Source organism: Ischnura elegans, chromosome 1, assembly GCF_921293095.1.
Source record: "Ischnura elegans chromosome 1, ioIscEleg1.1, whole genome shotgun sequence".
NCBI classification, from domain to species: domain Eukaryota; kingdom Metazoa; phylum Arthropoda; class Insecta; order Odonata; family Coenagrionidae; genus Ischnura; species Ischnura elegans.
In genome coordinates this window covers 49,561,694-49,576,107 of record NC_060246.1, presented here as the reverse complement: position 1 = coordinate 49,576,107, position 14,414 = coordinate 49,561,694, and the positions used below count along the sequence as shown (strand labels likewise).

Below are 14,414 nucleotides of genomic sequence, written 5' to 3'. Positions count from 1 at the left end.
TCTTGCATTGCTCGGGGGCGGTACATTGATGTGTTCTTTGCTTTATTAGAAAGAGGAAGCTAAGTGCATCAATTCAGGTTAAGAATTGTCAAGTAAGAGTGAAGGCCTATCCTTTAAGCAATCCCCGTACTTAGGTGCCTTCCCTAGGCACTAAAAATGGGCGTTTGCTTGGTGTAAATATTAAATTTTTTCATTAACTATTTGCACCTCACAATCAGCTACAATTTTGGGTATATATCAACATAATGATACAAAATTATTAATAATACATTAATATGTTTGGTATTGCTTTTCATTTCTCTAATATTCTCTGATAAATGGTACTTTGACATAAATGTTACATTGGGCGGATCCCTATGCAAATCTGCAAAGTTGCAAATTTTATGCTCTAGTTAGAATTTGTTGTAATTTCAACGTTTTTTCCTTCGTATTCTCACCAAACGATCTATTATTTATCAATTAAGCCATAAATTTGTATTTTTTAACTTTTATTCCCACGTTTTAAGTTTTACGTCAACCCACCCTGGAAAGTACAGAACTACTCGTACAAGGTGAAGTTCGGCACTAATGCTATCGCTTACGGCGTAGGCAGAGCTTACTGCAGAGGGTGAAGCATGACCATATGACTGCGCAATGAAATTTTTATCCTATAGAGAAGGCAACTTACCCACTCATTTAGTAACAATAAGTAGCGTAGCTCTAGATGAGCAGATGAATTCAGAATGCTAGTAGGGAGAAACAAAATATCCTGAGAAGATATCGCTTCATTTGCACCTCAGACAAGTGAGACTTCTAGCATAACTCGTAAATTGTAATCAGACGCCCTGTTTTCGAAAAAAAATCCGCTATCAGCTGCGAGCCAGAAATCACCATCGTATTATTCCAACTATTTCCTAGCTTAAAATGGTTAAATAACGTTAGAAATACGTCGTGTTCTGTATCATTCTTTTTTGAATTATGTGCACATCACTAATATCTCAATCTAATAAAAGTATAATACCAATTACTGAAATTCATTTTTAGACACCTTTTGGGCTAATTGATGATTCATGCAGAAGTAGACCTCCAGAAGTGGGGATCTTTGAAGCGAGTCGTCTAAAAATAAAGTCAGCGGTCGAGAATGGGGGAGGCATGAAAAAGGTTTCTTCTGATCTCGAGTAACTTGATATTTTCTTCTGAAGCTAAGGTCGTCGTAATACGATCCCTGCTCTAGCTGGGACCTTTTTTATTTCGGAGAAGAGGAAAGCTTCAACCTGGGGGAGGCGAGTGCTGAATGGAGGGGGATACCGGATCTTGGGAAATGCGCTAATGTAACTATACCACGGCACTCTGCTTCTCCCTATCGCATTTCAATATCCTGGGGAAGATTCAAACTATGTGTCTGTTGTTATTAGCCATAAATAACACGTTGTAAACACCGTCTCATTTTTATCAAACGATGAATGTGGGAAAATTATACGACGGGACCGCGATCTTCAAACGATCAATGCGGGAAAACGATACTTCGGGAAACGATAGATGCGGGAAAAAATTACATTGTCTTTATGGAACTTAATTTGGGACCAGGAGCGGCGAACGATGAATGCAGGAAAACGATGAATGCGGGAACGATAAATCGGGGTTCCACTGTAAATGCCTTCACTGTGCAGACTATACGATGTCCAACATGAATGACATTTCGTTGGAGTTACGCCCGTAGATCACTCTAAATTGAAAGAACGTTTCAGGGGGATTTTTCCCACCGAGAAAAGCCTCTTTTGACAGGAATATTATTGCGTATTTCGGTATCCATCCTTGCATGCAATTCATTTGGCGGAAGTAAATTCGTTTTGGTGGTGGTGGTGGAATATTTTTTCTTGGCTTATGGATGTAGCTGTTCACAATCTGTTCTAAGCGGAAATCTAGTCACAATTAGAGTTCAGGTGTGTAATAGCGCAAACATAATTTGGCATATATCGATGCGAAGCCAAGTATAGCCGCCGTACTACTTCATTTTCAACAGAGGCAGACAATAAAATATGTTATGATGCTAATGATCATTTAGTCCCCGTTATACTAAATAAAATATGGCGTTGCCGTGCTGGAGAATATTGTGCTTCCGTCAACCGCACTGTTTGCGATACATGTATTATTGACAAATATTGCTTTTCTGCTTACCACTCAAAATGGTACATATACGCCGCCATTAAATCTAAATCAATCTCTAGTTTATTTTAAACAAATTGATATCCATTTAATTCAATTTTATACTATAATACACTCTTATGTGTTGTGAGAATATTTTTAAAATATGCATTTATTCTATGTATTTTCCAAAATTGGGGAAATGCATCTCCAACTGCTTTATTTGCTGAAAAGCTTTTCAGTACATTAAAATGGGTCATAACTTCTGTAAAAGGGATACATGTAGTGAACCTCTTTATCTCGTAAAACCTCCACTTATCATACCAAGGAGACACCCCCGAGACAGCCTAAATACCTCCACAACTTGTACCGAGACAACTAGAGACCATTAATGCAGCCACAATTACGTACATGGAATGACATTTTCAGCGATAAATATTTCACGCTTATTTTTTTTCTTATACACCTTTAATATGCTGTAATTTTCACGTTAATCATTAGTTATGGCCACTTTGTTCAATATGAGAGCATACCTAACAGTAAATAAGAAAAGAGGAATCCCACTATCCTAATCATTTTAACTGACTGTTGAATTAAGAGAGCTCACATTGTTTTCTATCAAATCATGGTAAAGATGATGCAGTAGCGCTCGCTTTCTGTTATTATTAAATAATAAATATATGTTCACGAATACATGCATGCTTGTTTAAACACATAAAAACTATGGTTTAAAAGACAGCAATGCCTTTCATTTCCGAAGGATATGAAAAAAATGGTGCCTATCACTAAAACCTCTCTATAGTGAACCTCCATACATCAAATTGCCCATATTTTGGTCCCCTCCATTACGATGTAAAGAGGTTTTACTGTACTAAGAAAAATGTATTATTCAGTTGAGAAATATCTGGATGATGCTCTTTCACATTTTAATGTAAATATGTGTATAAGGTAATATACTGTTTCTTATTTTGGTACCTATATGTATATATTGTATGACTTGACGTTCCTTATATCTGGGACATTATTTATTGTACTAGATCGCTGGGCAAATATATATATCGCTGGGCAAAATAATAATAATAATAATAATAATATGATTTTTTAATGATCTTTCACAACATAAAATCATTAAGAAAGAACAGTTTTTACAATTCCAACTTAACCCATTATTCCCCAGACTGTATGCAGCATTTTTAACTTTGTTTTTTTCGTATTTTCCAGTTTATTTTGGACTAATTAAGATATATTTTCATTTAAAAAAAATTTTTTCAGCATAATATATGATTTTCATAATGTTGCGTTTACACAACGCTGGGAAAACTCCTGTAAAAAAATTAAAAAACAGGTTTTTAAAACTTAGGTTTTATCTTTCATTTTTTTATCGTGATTTGCATACTCAACATCTTTGGCGGGAGTTATCAGTATTCCTTTGGATAAAATGCCTTATTCTGTCTTGACGGACATGCTGGGGTTTGTCCTTTTTCCAAGGGCGTCCTGCATGTGGCTACCGATTTTTATACCAAACTTCATCAGTCTTTATTTTGGAAACCTCTTTCTGCCCTAGTAAAATTCTTACAATCTCAGGCCGGAAGTCTAACTAAGGAATTGCTTTACCCGCGACTAATGTGTAAAATCGTCACGCATTCATCATTGCTCTATCTAGACCATTTATGAATAGAGTCCACAACCATTGCCCCTAATCTGGATAAGGTAACATGCAACAGAGTTATCGTGTACCACTACCATTCCCTAAATGTAATCATTGATGACATTTGATTGCTGAATCAGATCACTCTTATTCAGCCTCCATTTGTACCTTTTCGTCCTTACTACGGGTTCAATATTCTCGTAAGTTGAAGCAACAGTGTCTAAAGAATTTTCATACCATCGTACTAATAGAATATTTTTTGACTTGTCAAAGAAAAAAAAGAAAGCCGGCCTCGGTGGCGGCGGGGTAACGTTCTCGCCTGCCAAACAAGAGGTCGCGGGTTCGAGTCCCGCCTGGGTAGGTTTCCCTGGTCCAGGGCATGGTCGTTTGTGTACGTTTACTTGTTACATTTGTTGAACACCCCGGTGTAAAATGGCCAATAAGAGCTGTATCCGGTGGTTTGAGAATAAAATAAAAAAAATAAAATAAAAATAGTCAAAATCCTCTTTAGGTTTTTGTCAATCCCTCGGAGGCTTGAGTATGCATTGTCCAGGTTCGATTTTCTTTATCTGTTCTCATCGCAAAAACGCCATTGCAACTTTGAGTTGCTAATAGACAAACTGGTGAAGAAATTATCTAAATGCACGGCATGGTGTTTCGGACATTTATAAAAATTCAACAGATTTAGAGCAACCCCTTCTCCAAGTGGTAATGAACTATCTCTTCCTGGCTTGGCACCTCCATATGGCAAAAACTGATGGAGATAGTCTGTAGATGAGGCAAGACACTACAATTTATAACCAAATCTAATTTTTTACCACGGATGAACATTTTAGCTGAGAGTTGCCCGAAATATGGAGCCATTTGTTCCTCAATGCACTATTTGTTTGAAATAAATTCAAAGTGAATGAAATTTTGGTTTAGACTTTTGAGAATAGACCTGAATTTTGAAAATTTATCCCTTTGGCATAGTTGACAATCATCGGAGAGGCGTAGATATTTTTTAATCTCATCAAATCTATTCTATGTCATACATAGCCTCAGAATTGGGACAGACATATCCTCTTGGTTTGTCCAGTACAACTTACAAGGGGAGACCACATACCTTGCTCCGCCTTTTTCAATGCCTATTTTCGACGTCTCTGTATTTTTTATGGCCTTCGTAATGGTGAACACATCTCTGAACTAGTATTGGTTCCGTTGAATGGGCCTTAGTTTGGCTGTAATTAATTACTTTCCATGTGGTATTTTTCATCAGCCGTATATAATTTCAAAATTTCACACCTTTCACTAGGCAGGTCAGGTGGGGTAGTGGTAGCGCACGTGATTCCCACTCAGGGAGCCAAGGTTCAGGGCTTCCTCATGGCAGTTCATTTTGTTGTCTTCATTGTGATCATACGGTGTCAAGTTTTTCATAAATTTTAATTGCCTCAAGCATAGACATGAGACAATTTTTTAATCACCATAATGGCGTTTAAATATTTAAGCAGTGCCATTTCAATTGTGGAGAAATGATGGCTACACTTGCTACTCTCCCAAAAATATACCGAAAGATCAAGTGGGAGAAATAACAGTGGCTTTTTTTCGAAGAAATGACATTTGTTGGTGGACCTCTTGTTATTTTATTGGAAGGGCTAAGGAATATATTGACACATTTGGCGTAATTGTTGCTTTTAACCCTCTAGCGTGCACGACTGTCATTTTTACACGACAGGGCGAATGGCATACTTTGCCCATGACATGTGCATAAATGACAAAACTTGATTTTTGTTAAATATATCTTTATTTGTCTCATCAATCTTTTACATTTATAGCTGATACAGATATAAAGGTACCGGAGGTACACGGCCGGTCGGGCGGTGTAATTTATACGCCACGGGTGACGGGTTCCTCTTGCTGATCTAAAAAATTAGCTATCATGCCTCGAACTTCGAGAACTCGCAATATAGACAGTCAAAGTACTCTGTAGGAATACACAAGAGCATTCTAGACCAGAATGTACGTACAATGATGAGATCTTTGGTTTTCGAAGATTGACGAATTTTATACGCCAGCGCGCCTGGACCAGGGTTATCAACTTTTATTTCATCCTTTTTGTTAATTGAAATTATATTTCGGAATGGTTCTTTTAACACATAGATACTGTGTAAGTAAACTCCCTTTGGAGTAATGTGAATTACAAGTGATTCAAGAGATATGGCATTTTATATTTGTTTTGTGTTCTTATTAATTATGTCTGTGCGCATATTGTTGCTCCCCGCGAGCCTTTAATGGTATGTGCTCTCGCAAGAGTGGTTTTCATTTTTAATGCGGAAGTTGATCATTGTAAGCAAAAAAAAATTAACATTTTAGAGACACCAACCTTGGCTAGCATAGTCGCTGTATCTCCGCGTTTGAAATGACACTGCTAGGTCAGTTTATTCAACGCCTTCAGATACAATGAGTGCTCGGTTTTGCGAGTAATTTCCGAGGGATTATGAGCACTTGTAAAACCGGGCTTCTACTGCAATAAGTTTAATTCATGTGGAGTCATGGTGACCTACTCATAACCACTCGTAAATTGAACGTACAGTTTGTCCTCTTCCTATGCACATTCGATTTACGAACTTTCAGAAATACCAGCATCCAAAAATTTAAAATTTCGAATTTGGTGCCTTTTGTTTTGGCTACGTGGTGCGGCATAGAGGAACTCACAGTCTGGTCATAATCTGAGCAAAGTATCACTGAATCCAGTGTGAAGTTAGGAACTGTGCAGCGTTTCACCAATTCATCCTCGCCACGGAGAGCGATATTTTTCAGCTTCGGCTGCTTTGCACGCCCAGCTAGATCAGTTCATCACAATCGTGAGTTAGCGCACAATTGTTATGAAGTGTTGCATTCTGCAAGATAACCATACTCCTCGATGCCTTGCTAACAGTCCGGCCGGCAAGAGTTGTCTATGTTGTCCTGTTTAAATATATTTCAGCATAATTTAATCACGTTTACCATATAACTTTTTTTGTACGATTCCTAAAAGAAATGTTCATACGAACTTCTATTGGATTTAATTGATGATGGCACAATAGGACGGGCGGATAACCCTATGCCAGCACGGTTTACAGCCAATCGCTGTCCCCCAAACGCACCTCACACTATCACCTAATCATACAATGTTGTCAAATGCATAAAGAGCACCGAAATAAGCCTGATCCACCAAAACAAGCCCTTTCTTCGAATCACCAAGTGAAGTGATTCTTCCTCTGGGTCATTCACGCTCATCGTCCCTTCCGGCTCCTTTCTTCCCACAAACCTTTGTAGGCATTTCCCTTTCTTACCTGGCAACCTTGCCCCCTACCCCGACCTAGACCATTCTGCGTGTCATCAGACAACTCTCGGAGACCGTACTGTAGGTTTATCAACTTAGGAACAAGGTCTTGGAACGCATCTAGTTCGTATATCGGACTTACTGTATTCGGGAAGATATCAACTCTCGATTACGTCATGCCGCATTCTTCTGTTGAGAAACTGAAACGAATTCCCTGTTTAAATATATTTCAGCATAATTTAATCACGTTTATCATATAATGTTTTTTTTTGACGATTCCTAAAAGAAATGTTCATACGAACGGATTTAATTTTCCTTCTGCTCCATAAATAACTATAGACACAGTTATAATGTAAATAATGATCTTATTGATATCAAATTATACACATTGTTGTTGTCTCTTTGACTGATTCATCTTATCCTGTAACTAATCAACAACTCTTGACCCTTGGTAACCCATTTGCTTATTTCTTTTCATTTAAATTGGTTAATCCATTAACTTCAACAACTTCGTTATTAAGAACCTCTGGGTTTTCGGTCCTGTGAACTTCGTAATAAAAAGTCTACTGTATCACATTTTTTCCCTGATTAAGTTTACATATATAATTCTTGGCAGAGAGGTCATTTATCATCGCTAATGCATTAGCTCCTTTATTGTCAATGTCCCAGCTATTACTCATACAAGGCATATCAGCTGACTCATTTGAAGTGACGTGACCCAAATGACTCTAGTAGCTAAATAGTCACCCAAATTAAGCATAAAATGTGAATATAATCATTAAGCACTATGATTATTGATCTTTATCATTTGTAGAGATGGGTCGGTTCTCAGTACAGTCAATTCTTGGCCTGTGGAATTGGTATCGAGGACCAATAGCATTATGTCGATATTTTAGAACTAGCTCGGAACATTAGCGCGGATATGAATTTGTTGCCCAACGCCAAAATGGTCTGCAGCGTATTCAAGGCCAAAAAGTGAAAATAGATTTAAAAATGCGTACATTATTTTCTGAGTGCATGGCATCCACGTTTTTATACTTTTGACAGCTGATCGCTGGCATGCACATTTAGGATCTTTCGACTTACCATAGGTCTCTACGGATGTCTTAAAACCACTTGAATCGCGTCGTTGATGGTGTGACGCCCATTTTTATCCAGCCCGGCGATGCACCATCTACAGTGTGAAATATAGACAATGCTACATCGCAGCTGCTTTCAGATGAAACGACTTTTCACCGGCCGCCATTCATGTGAAATTCAGGTGGCTTTCAGGCGAGACAACTCTCAGCAATGCCATGTGCCAAACGCAGCCACAGTAAACGGCAGCTGGTGGAAAATTATTTCGTCTGAAAGTGGTCTTATGATTGATTCATCTACATATACAGGCATCCCCCGAGTTACGTATGTCTCGACTTACGTAAATCCGTACTTACGTAAGTGATAACCGTATTTCAAGTGATTGCGTTAACTTTTGAATAAGAGCACGATGAAGTAGATATTCGCTCGTACACCAAATGGCAGAAAAATATCAAATAGTTATCGAGTTTTTTACGTGCTAAACAAAACAAAGTGACCCATTTTTATCATTCCTTGAAGGAATTTTCATTAATTTCTGCAGAAAAATCGCTTATAAATCCCAAGTAACCAATCAAAGTGAAAATTTGCAGTTCTAGCAATGGAAGTGGTTGCTCTCACTCCTGTACGATACAGCTTGTTACACAGCATACAAACCCGAACACCGACTTTCAACAATTTAAAAATTGAATCCTTAATTTTGCACATTTCCATCTGTGGAATTAAAAGAAAATGAAGTCCGAGCAGAAATCTTTATTACGGAAAAGAATTTGTTAGTATCCACATAAAGGCATTAAAAATTTGAGTGTTGGCAATAAACGCTGCGAAAAAGTGAAGAAAAAGTTGACAAACGATATTAATTGCGTACTTGTTTACATGTTTCTGGTGACTGGGTTACCGTGTTGCATTTTGCAAAGATTTTATCAAGCTGCATTTTCTCGTTCTCTCATATCGTGTGCCAATGTAAATGAATACTGCATTATTGAAAGCTTTTCCCCACTAACTCTGTTGCAAGCTAATGACAGAGTTGGCTGAATAAAAGCTCACTCAATCGTACATTGGAAATACTCTTCGATGTTTTCAGCGAAGTAATTAATCAAATGATGATATTTTCACGTCATTTCGTTGAGACACGAGAGAATGAAAGTATGTTTGCGTGCGTGAAAGATTGGGTGTATGTGCGTGTGATGTATCTAAGAATATAGTGAATTAGTACTGGTATTTTTTGTGTGTTATTTGCTCGTAATCCTCGACACTCCTCCTACGTGTATTAACTGTGACAGTGAAATCACCAGATTCATCAATCAACGTAATACATAAAAGGCAGAAGATAGAATGATTAAACTTACAAGGGGAGACCACGAAAGTTGCTCCGCCTTTTTCGATGCCGTATTTTTTATGGCCTTCGGAATGGTGAACACATCCCTGAAATAGTAGTGGTTCCGTTGAATGGGCCTTAGTTTGGCTGTAATTAATTAATTTTTATGCGGTACTTTTCACAATCCGCATATAGTCCCATGATATCACGCACATCTCAAGCGGTTTGGTTGGGTTAGTGGTTAGCGTTTACGGCCGCCACCCGGGTGACCAGGGTTCAAGGCTCCGTGACGGCTTTTAATTTTCTTGCCTCCATTGTGATCATACGGCGTCAACATTTTTATTAATTTTAATTGCGACAAGCATAGACATGAGACTATTTTTTTATCACCATAATGGCGTTAGGTATTTAAGCAGTGTCATTTCAAACACGGAGATACGACGACTACACTAGCATGGGGTTGGTGTGCGCCAAATTGTTAATTTTTTCATTGGTTATACTGATCAACTTCCACATTAAAAATGGAAACCACTCTTGCTAGAGCACATGCCATTAAAGGCTCGCGGCGACCAACAACATCCGTACAGACATCATTAATAAGAACAAAAAACGATTATAAAATGCCATATTTCTCGAACACTTGTAATTCACTTTACTCCAAAGGGAATTTACTTACACAGTACCTATGTGCTGAAATAACCATTCCGAAATATAATTTCCATTAATAAATAGGATGAAATAAAAGTTTATGACCCTGGACCGAACGTGTTGGCGTATAAAATACGCCATTCTTCGAAAACCAAGGATTTCAACATCGTGCGTACATTCTGGGCCAGAATGGTCTCGTGTATTCCTACAATGTACTTTGACTGTCTACATTGCGAGTTTTCAAAGTTCGAGGTACTGTAGCTAATTTTTTTTAGATCAGCAAGAGGAACCCGTCACACGTGGAGTATAAATTACGCCGGGAGACCGGCCGTATACCACCTCTGTACCTTTATATCTGTATCACCTATAAATGTATAAGATTATACTAATTTCTACAAGTAAAGATTAATTTTAACAAAAATCGAGTATTATCATATATGCACATAACATAGGCAAAGTACGCCATTCGCCCGGTTGTGAAGCAATAACAATCGCGCCCGCTAGAGGGTTAAAAGCAACAATTACACCAAATGTGTCTTGTGCTCGCCGCTTCCCAAAATCTTCCGTAGCCCTTCCAATATAATAACAAGATATGCACCAACAAATGTCATTTCTACCAAAAAAAGCCACTGTTTTAGCCCCCCGTTAATCTTTCGTTATGTTTTTGAGTAGAAAGTGGAGCCTTCACTTCTCCGCGTTGAAAATGACACTGCTTAAATACCTAAACGTCATTATGGTGATAAAAGAATAGTCTCATGTCTATGCTTGTCGCAATTAATAAATAATAAAAAAGTTGACGCCGTATGATCACAATGGAGGCAAGAAAATAAAAAGCCATCACGGAGCCTTGAACTCTGGCCCCCCGGGTGGCAGCCGTAAACGCTAACCACTAACCCACCCGACCCGCTTGAGATGTGCGTGATATCATGGGACTATATGCGGATTGTGAAAAGTACCGCATAAAAATTAATTAATTACAGCCAAACTAAGGCCCATTCAACGGAACCACTACTAGTTCAGGGATGTGTTCACCATTCCGAAGGCCATAAAAAATACGGCATCGAAAAAGGCGGAGCAACTTTCGTGGTCTCCCCTTGTTAGATCGCAGTATAACATAATGAATGCATAAGTATTCAGTTTAGTAATGTAGCCTTGAGATAGCCGAATCCACGCGATCGGTCAATTCGGGGAATAATATTACGCATTTTGATTGGCAATGCTCGAGATGCAACTCTCAATATATATTAATGTTTATTGATTTTGTATCTAATAACATAAGAATACGCGGAAGAGTTCATGAATATTGCAATGAATTGAATGAAACTTCACCGAGAATTTACCGCACATTTCTCCGCTGAGAATTCACCCCACCCATTGAAATCTCTGAAGCACTAACGAAGAATGTTAGACTTCCGTAAATTTCAACTTACGCAGAGTCTACCGGGACGCATCTCTAATGTAACTCGGGGGATGGCTCTACAGTAATTCTTTGACGTACGAGCTAAATGCGTTCCAAGAGCTTGTTCGTAAGTTGATAAACCTATACAAGGCATCGAAAAGTGTGGTTATCCTGCAGAATGTAACACTGCATTACAATTTTGCATTGCCTCACAGCTGCTTAATTTATCCATGGTGTCGCTTTTCCGGCATGTTGAGCAATTTATTGTTGAGATTATAAGAACTGTGACAGAGAAGCACTTGAGCAAGTTGTCATTTAAAATAACAATTTAAGCTTCATGGCAGAATGCAAAATATATTTTGAACTGACTCACAAGTTACAACAAATTAATGGGTGATGTCATCAGAAGTTGTAGGAGTTTCACTATTGATCCTGATGCTATGCTAACTATCTATGCAGCATGTAAACTGTGCTCCAAGCATATTTCACGCAGCCCTTCAAAATCAACATCGACCACTACTGTTTTCAGAGAATGCCTGTTCAGTATTGAAGGCAATATTTCTCCCAAAAGGAGAATATCAGACCCAGATAGGGTAAAATGTTGAATTTTTTAAATCAAAACCTAGAGAAAGAACCAGTGGCCGTCTGATGTAATGTGATATATTGATTGATCATGCATCTTTAACAACCGCCTGTTATTTAAACTTTTTTACTTGGCAAATAAATTATGGAGACGGTTAAGTTTTCTTTACAGAGCTTTCATGCTAACTTACATCTTTAGTGAAATTATTTTCATTCCCTTCTTTTGTATGCTTGTTGTTGTATTTTGCCATTAATTCAGATAATAAGAATTCAACCTTGGAACCGAGTATCGAGAACCAAGAACTGATGGGGGAGAAACGGACCAGTACCGAGAACCAAAAAAATTTAAGAACCGACTCATCCTTAATTATTTGTATTTCTGATGGCAATATTTTGAAACAACTGTTGTAAGTGAACTTAAGGGTTGAAATCATTAAATACAAGATGTAACTGATCATAATTCAAAGAAATCGCAAAAATATGCCTAAAAACATACGACAACATATAATGTATTCAGATTCAGTCAAGTCATCCGTATCATGATATAATTTTCCATTTTTCTGTGGCTGCCACAACTACATGCAATGACCATTGAAGAAAAAACTCACATACCTGGCGGTTCAATGTAATTGCATTTGGCTGACACTTAGAGCAGATTCCTTTTGGCCAAGGTGGATGATCTTTGCAGCCAGGTTTTATGCGGCAACTAATGTCTTCTAATGCTACAAACTTTCCCCTGAGGAGAAAAAAACAACTTGTTAAAATATTAGTCCTAAAATTTCAATGAATCAAACTCGATTTCATTCACAACGGGTAGCAAAGCCAGTAGTAGTCAGTATTCAAATCAAATTTTGCATCCTGCTGCTGCTATAGGTCACTATTTCCAATGATATTACATCAGATTGTGTGAACCTCGACAAAATTTGAATGCTGAGGTTGCAGACAACTGAATGTGGACTTAATATACCAATTGTCTCTCTATCAATTCAAAACAGTTATTATTCATGCATTGCCACGAAAGATAATTGACATAGCTAGTATGCTTTTACATATATGTATTAATGCTTGTGTTATTAGGTTTCATTACTGCAACTATATAGAAGTCACTGTGTCGAAAAACAATAGTAGACCCTTTATAGAGGCAGCTTCTCCACAGATTGCGATTATCCTATCCCCTCCTATATTACATCGTTAACTTGAAAAATATGGAATTCCAATGCTCATATGAATCCACATTCCATGAAATTTCATCCCACTCATTGGATCACTTACTTCGCAGCCACCACTCATCATTTTAACTACTATTCAGACAGATATAAGGTATGAATTTTTGAATGGTTACCAATTGCTGTAATAGTCTTATGCAATGTCATAACCTGCAGTAGTGACATATTTGGAGCATCAAAGAGATCAGAGAAAAAACAGCAAATAAATTTACAGTTCAGCAAGTGAGTCTGATGCTGGGACTTTTAAAATTAGATTTCTTATTGCTTCAGCAAATGACATCCAACATAACAACATATAATTTCACTTTACATTGAAATTGTATTCAATAATTAATGAATAAAATGCTCAAAAGTATGATTTACGTTAGCTATGATGGTAGTAAGCCTCACACTAAAAACAGCTGGAGTAATCCCTGTGGAGTGACTTTTTGGGGTTATTGAACAATATTTAATAAAAACAACAGTTTAATATTAAGAGTGATTTCACAGTTCCAACTGAGCCAGAATCTAATATGTTTTTTTAAATCTTACTGCTATCAGGTTCTGCAGTGTATTTTGATAATTCTCAAAGTAATTTTTACAACATAAGGGAATTTAAATTTTTAACTGAGAATCTATTCAAGTACTCTATTTGATTAGCTGTAATCTCGCTTTCATAGACTTCGTTTTCTACCGTTATTGTGGATAGATGTAAGATTATAATTTGTTTTAGGTGATGAAGTAGGTGAGGGCCGAAAAATATTCACTTTATCCATTACACCAGAACATCGAATGATAATAAAATTAAAACAGATAAGTTATCATTGCACAAGATTCACTAAATAAAGTTGAATTACAGTAAATTCTCGATTATATGTAGCAGGATATTACGAAGCTTTTGATGATACGTAGTGAAATTGTGGTCATGTTTTGGGCTGATTGTTTTCTATTTATTGAGTAGATAAAAATTTTGCTGTGTTGGTTTACTTCTGTGGACTCTTGAAAATTATAACTCAATCCTAGAGATGGGTCGAATGAGAGATTTCTCAAACTTGAATATCGAATTCGAATATTAAATCATTGCTCGAATATTCGAATACCTCGAATTTTGA

The 14,414-nt window shown here is 37.3% G+C and overlaps 1 protein-coding gene across 1 annotated transcript in view; it reads right to left on the bottom strand.

Moving 5' to 3' along the window:
• Positions 1–14,414, bottom strand: part of LOC124159683 (nuclear protein localization protein 4 homolog) — a 91,244-nt gene that overhangs the window by 54,815 nt on the left and 22,015 nt on the right. The window contains exon 6 of the mRNA XM_046535593.1: positions 12,710–12,833. Within this exon, the coding sequence (XP_046391549.1) occupies positions 12,710–12,833 (124 nt within the window). The remainder of the gene's footprint in view (positions 1–12,709; positions 12,834–14,414) is intronic.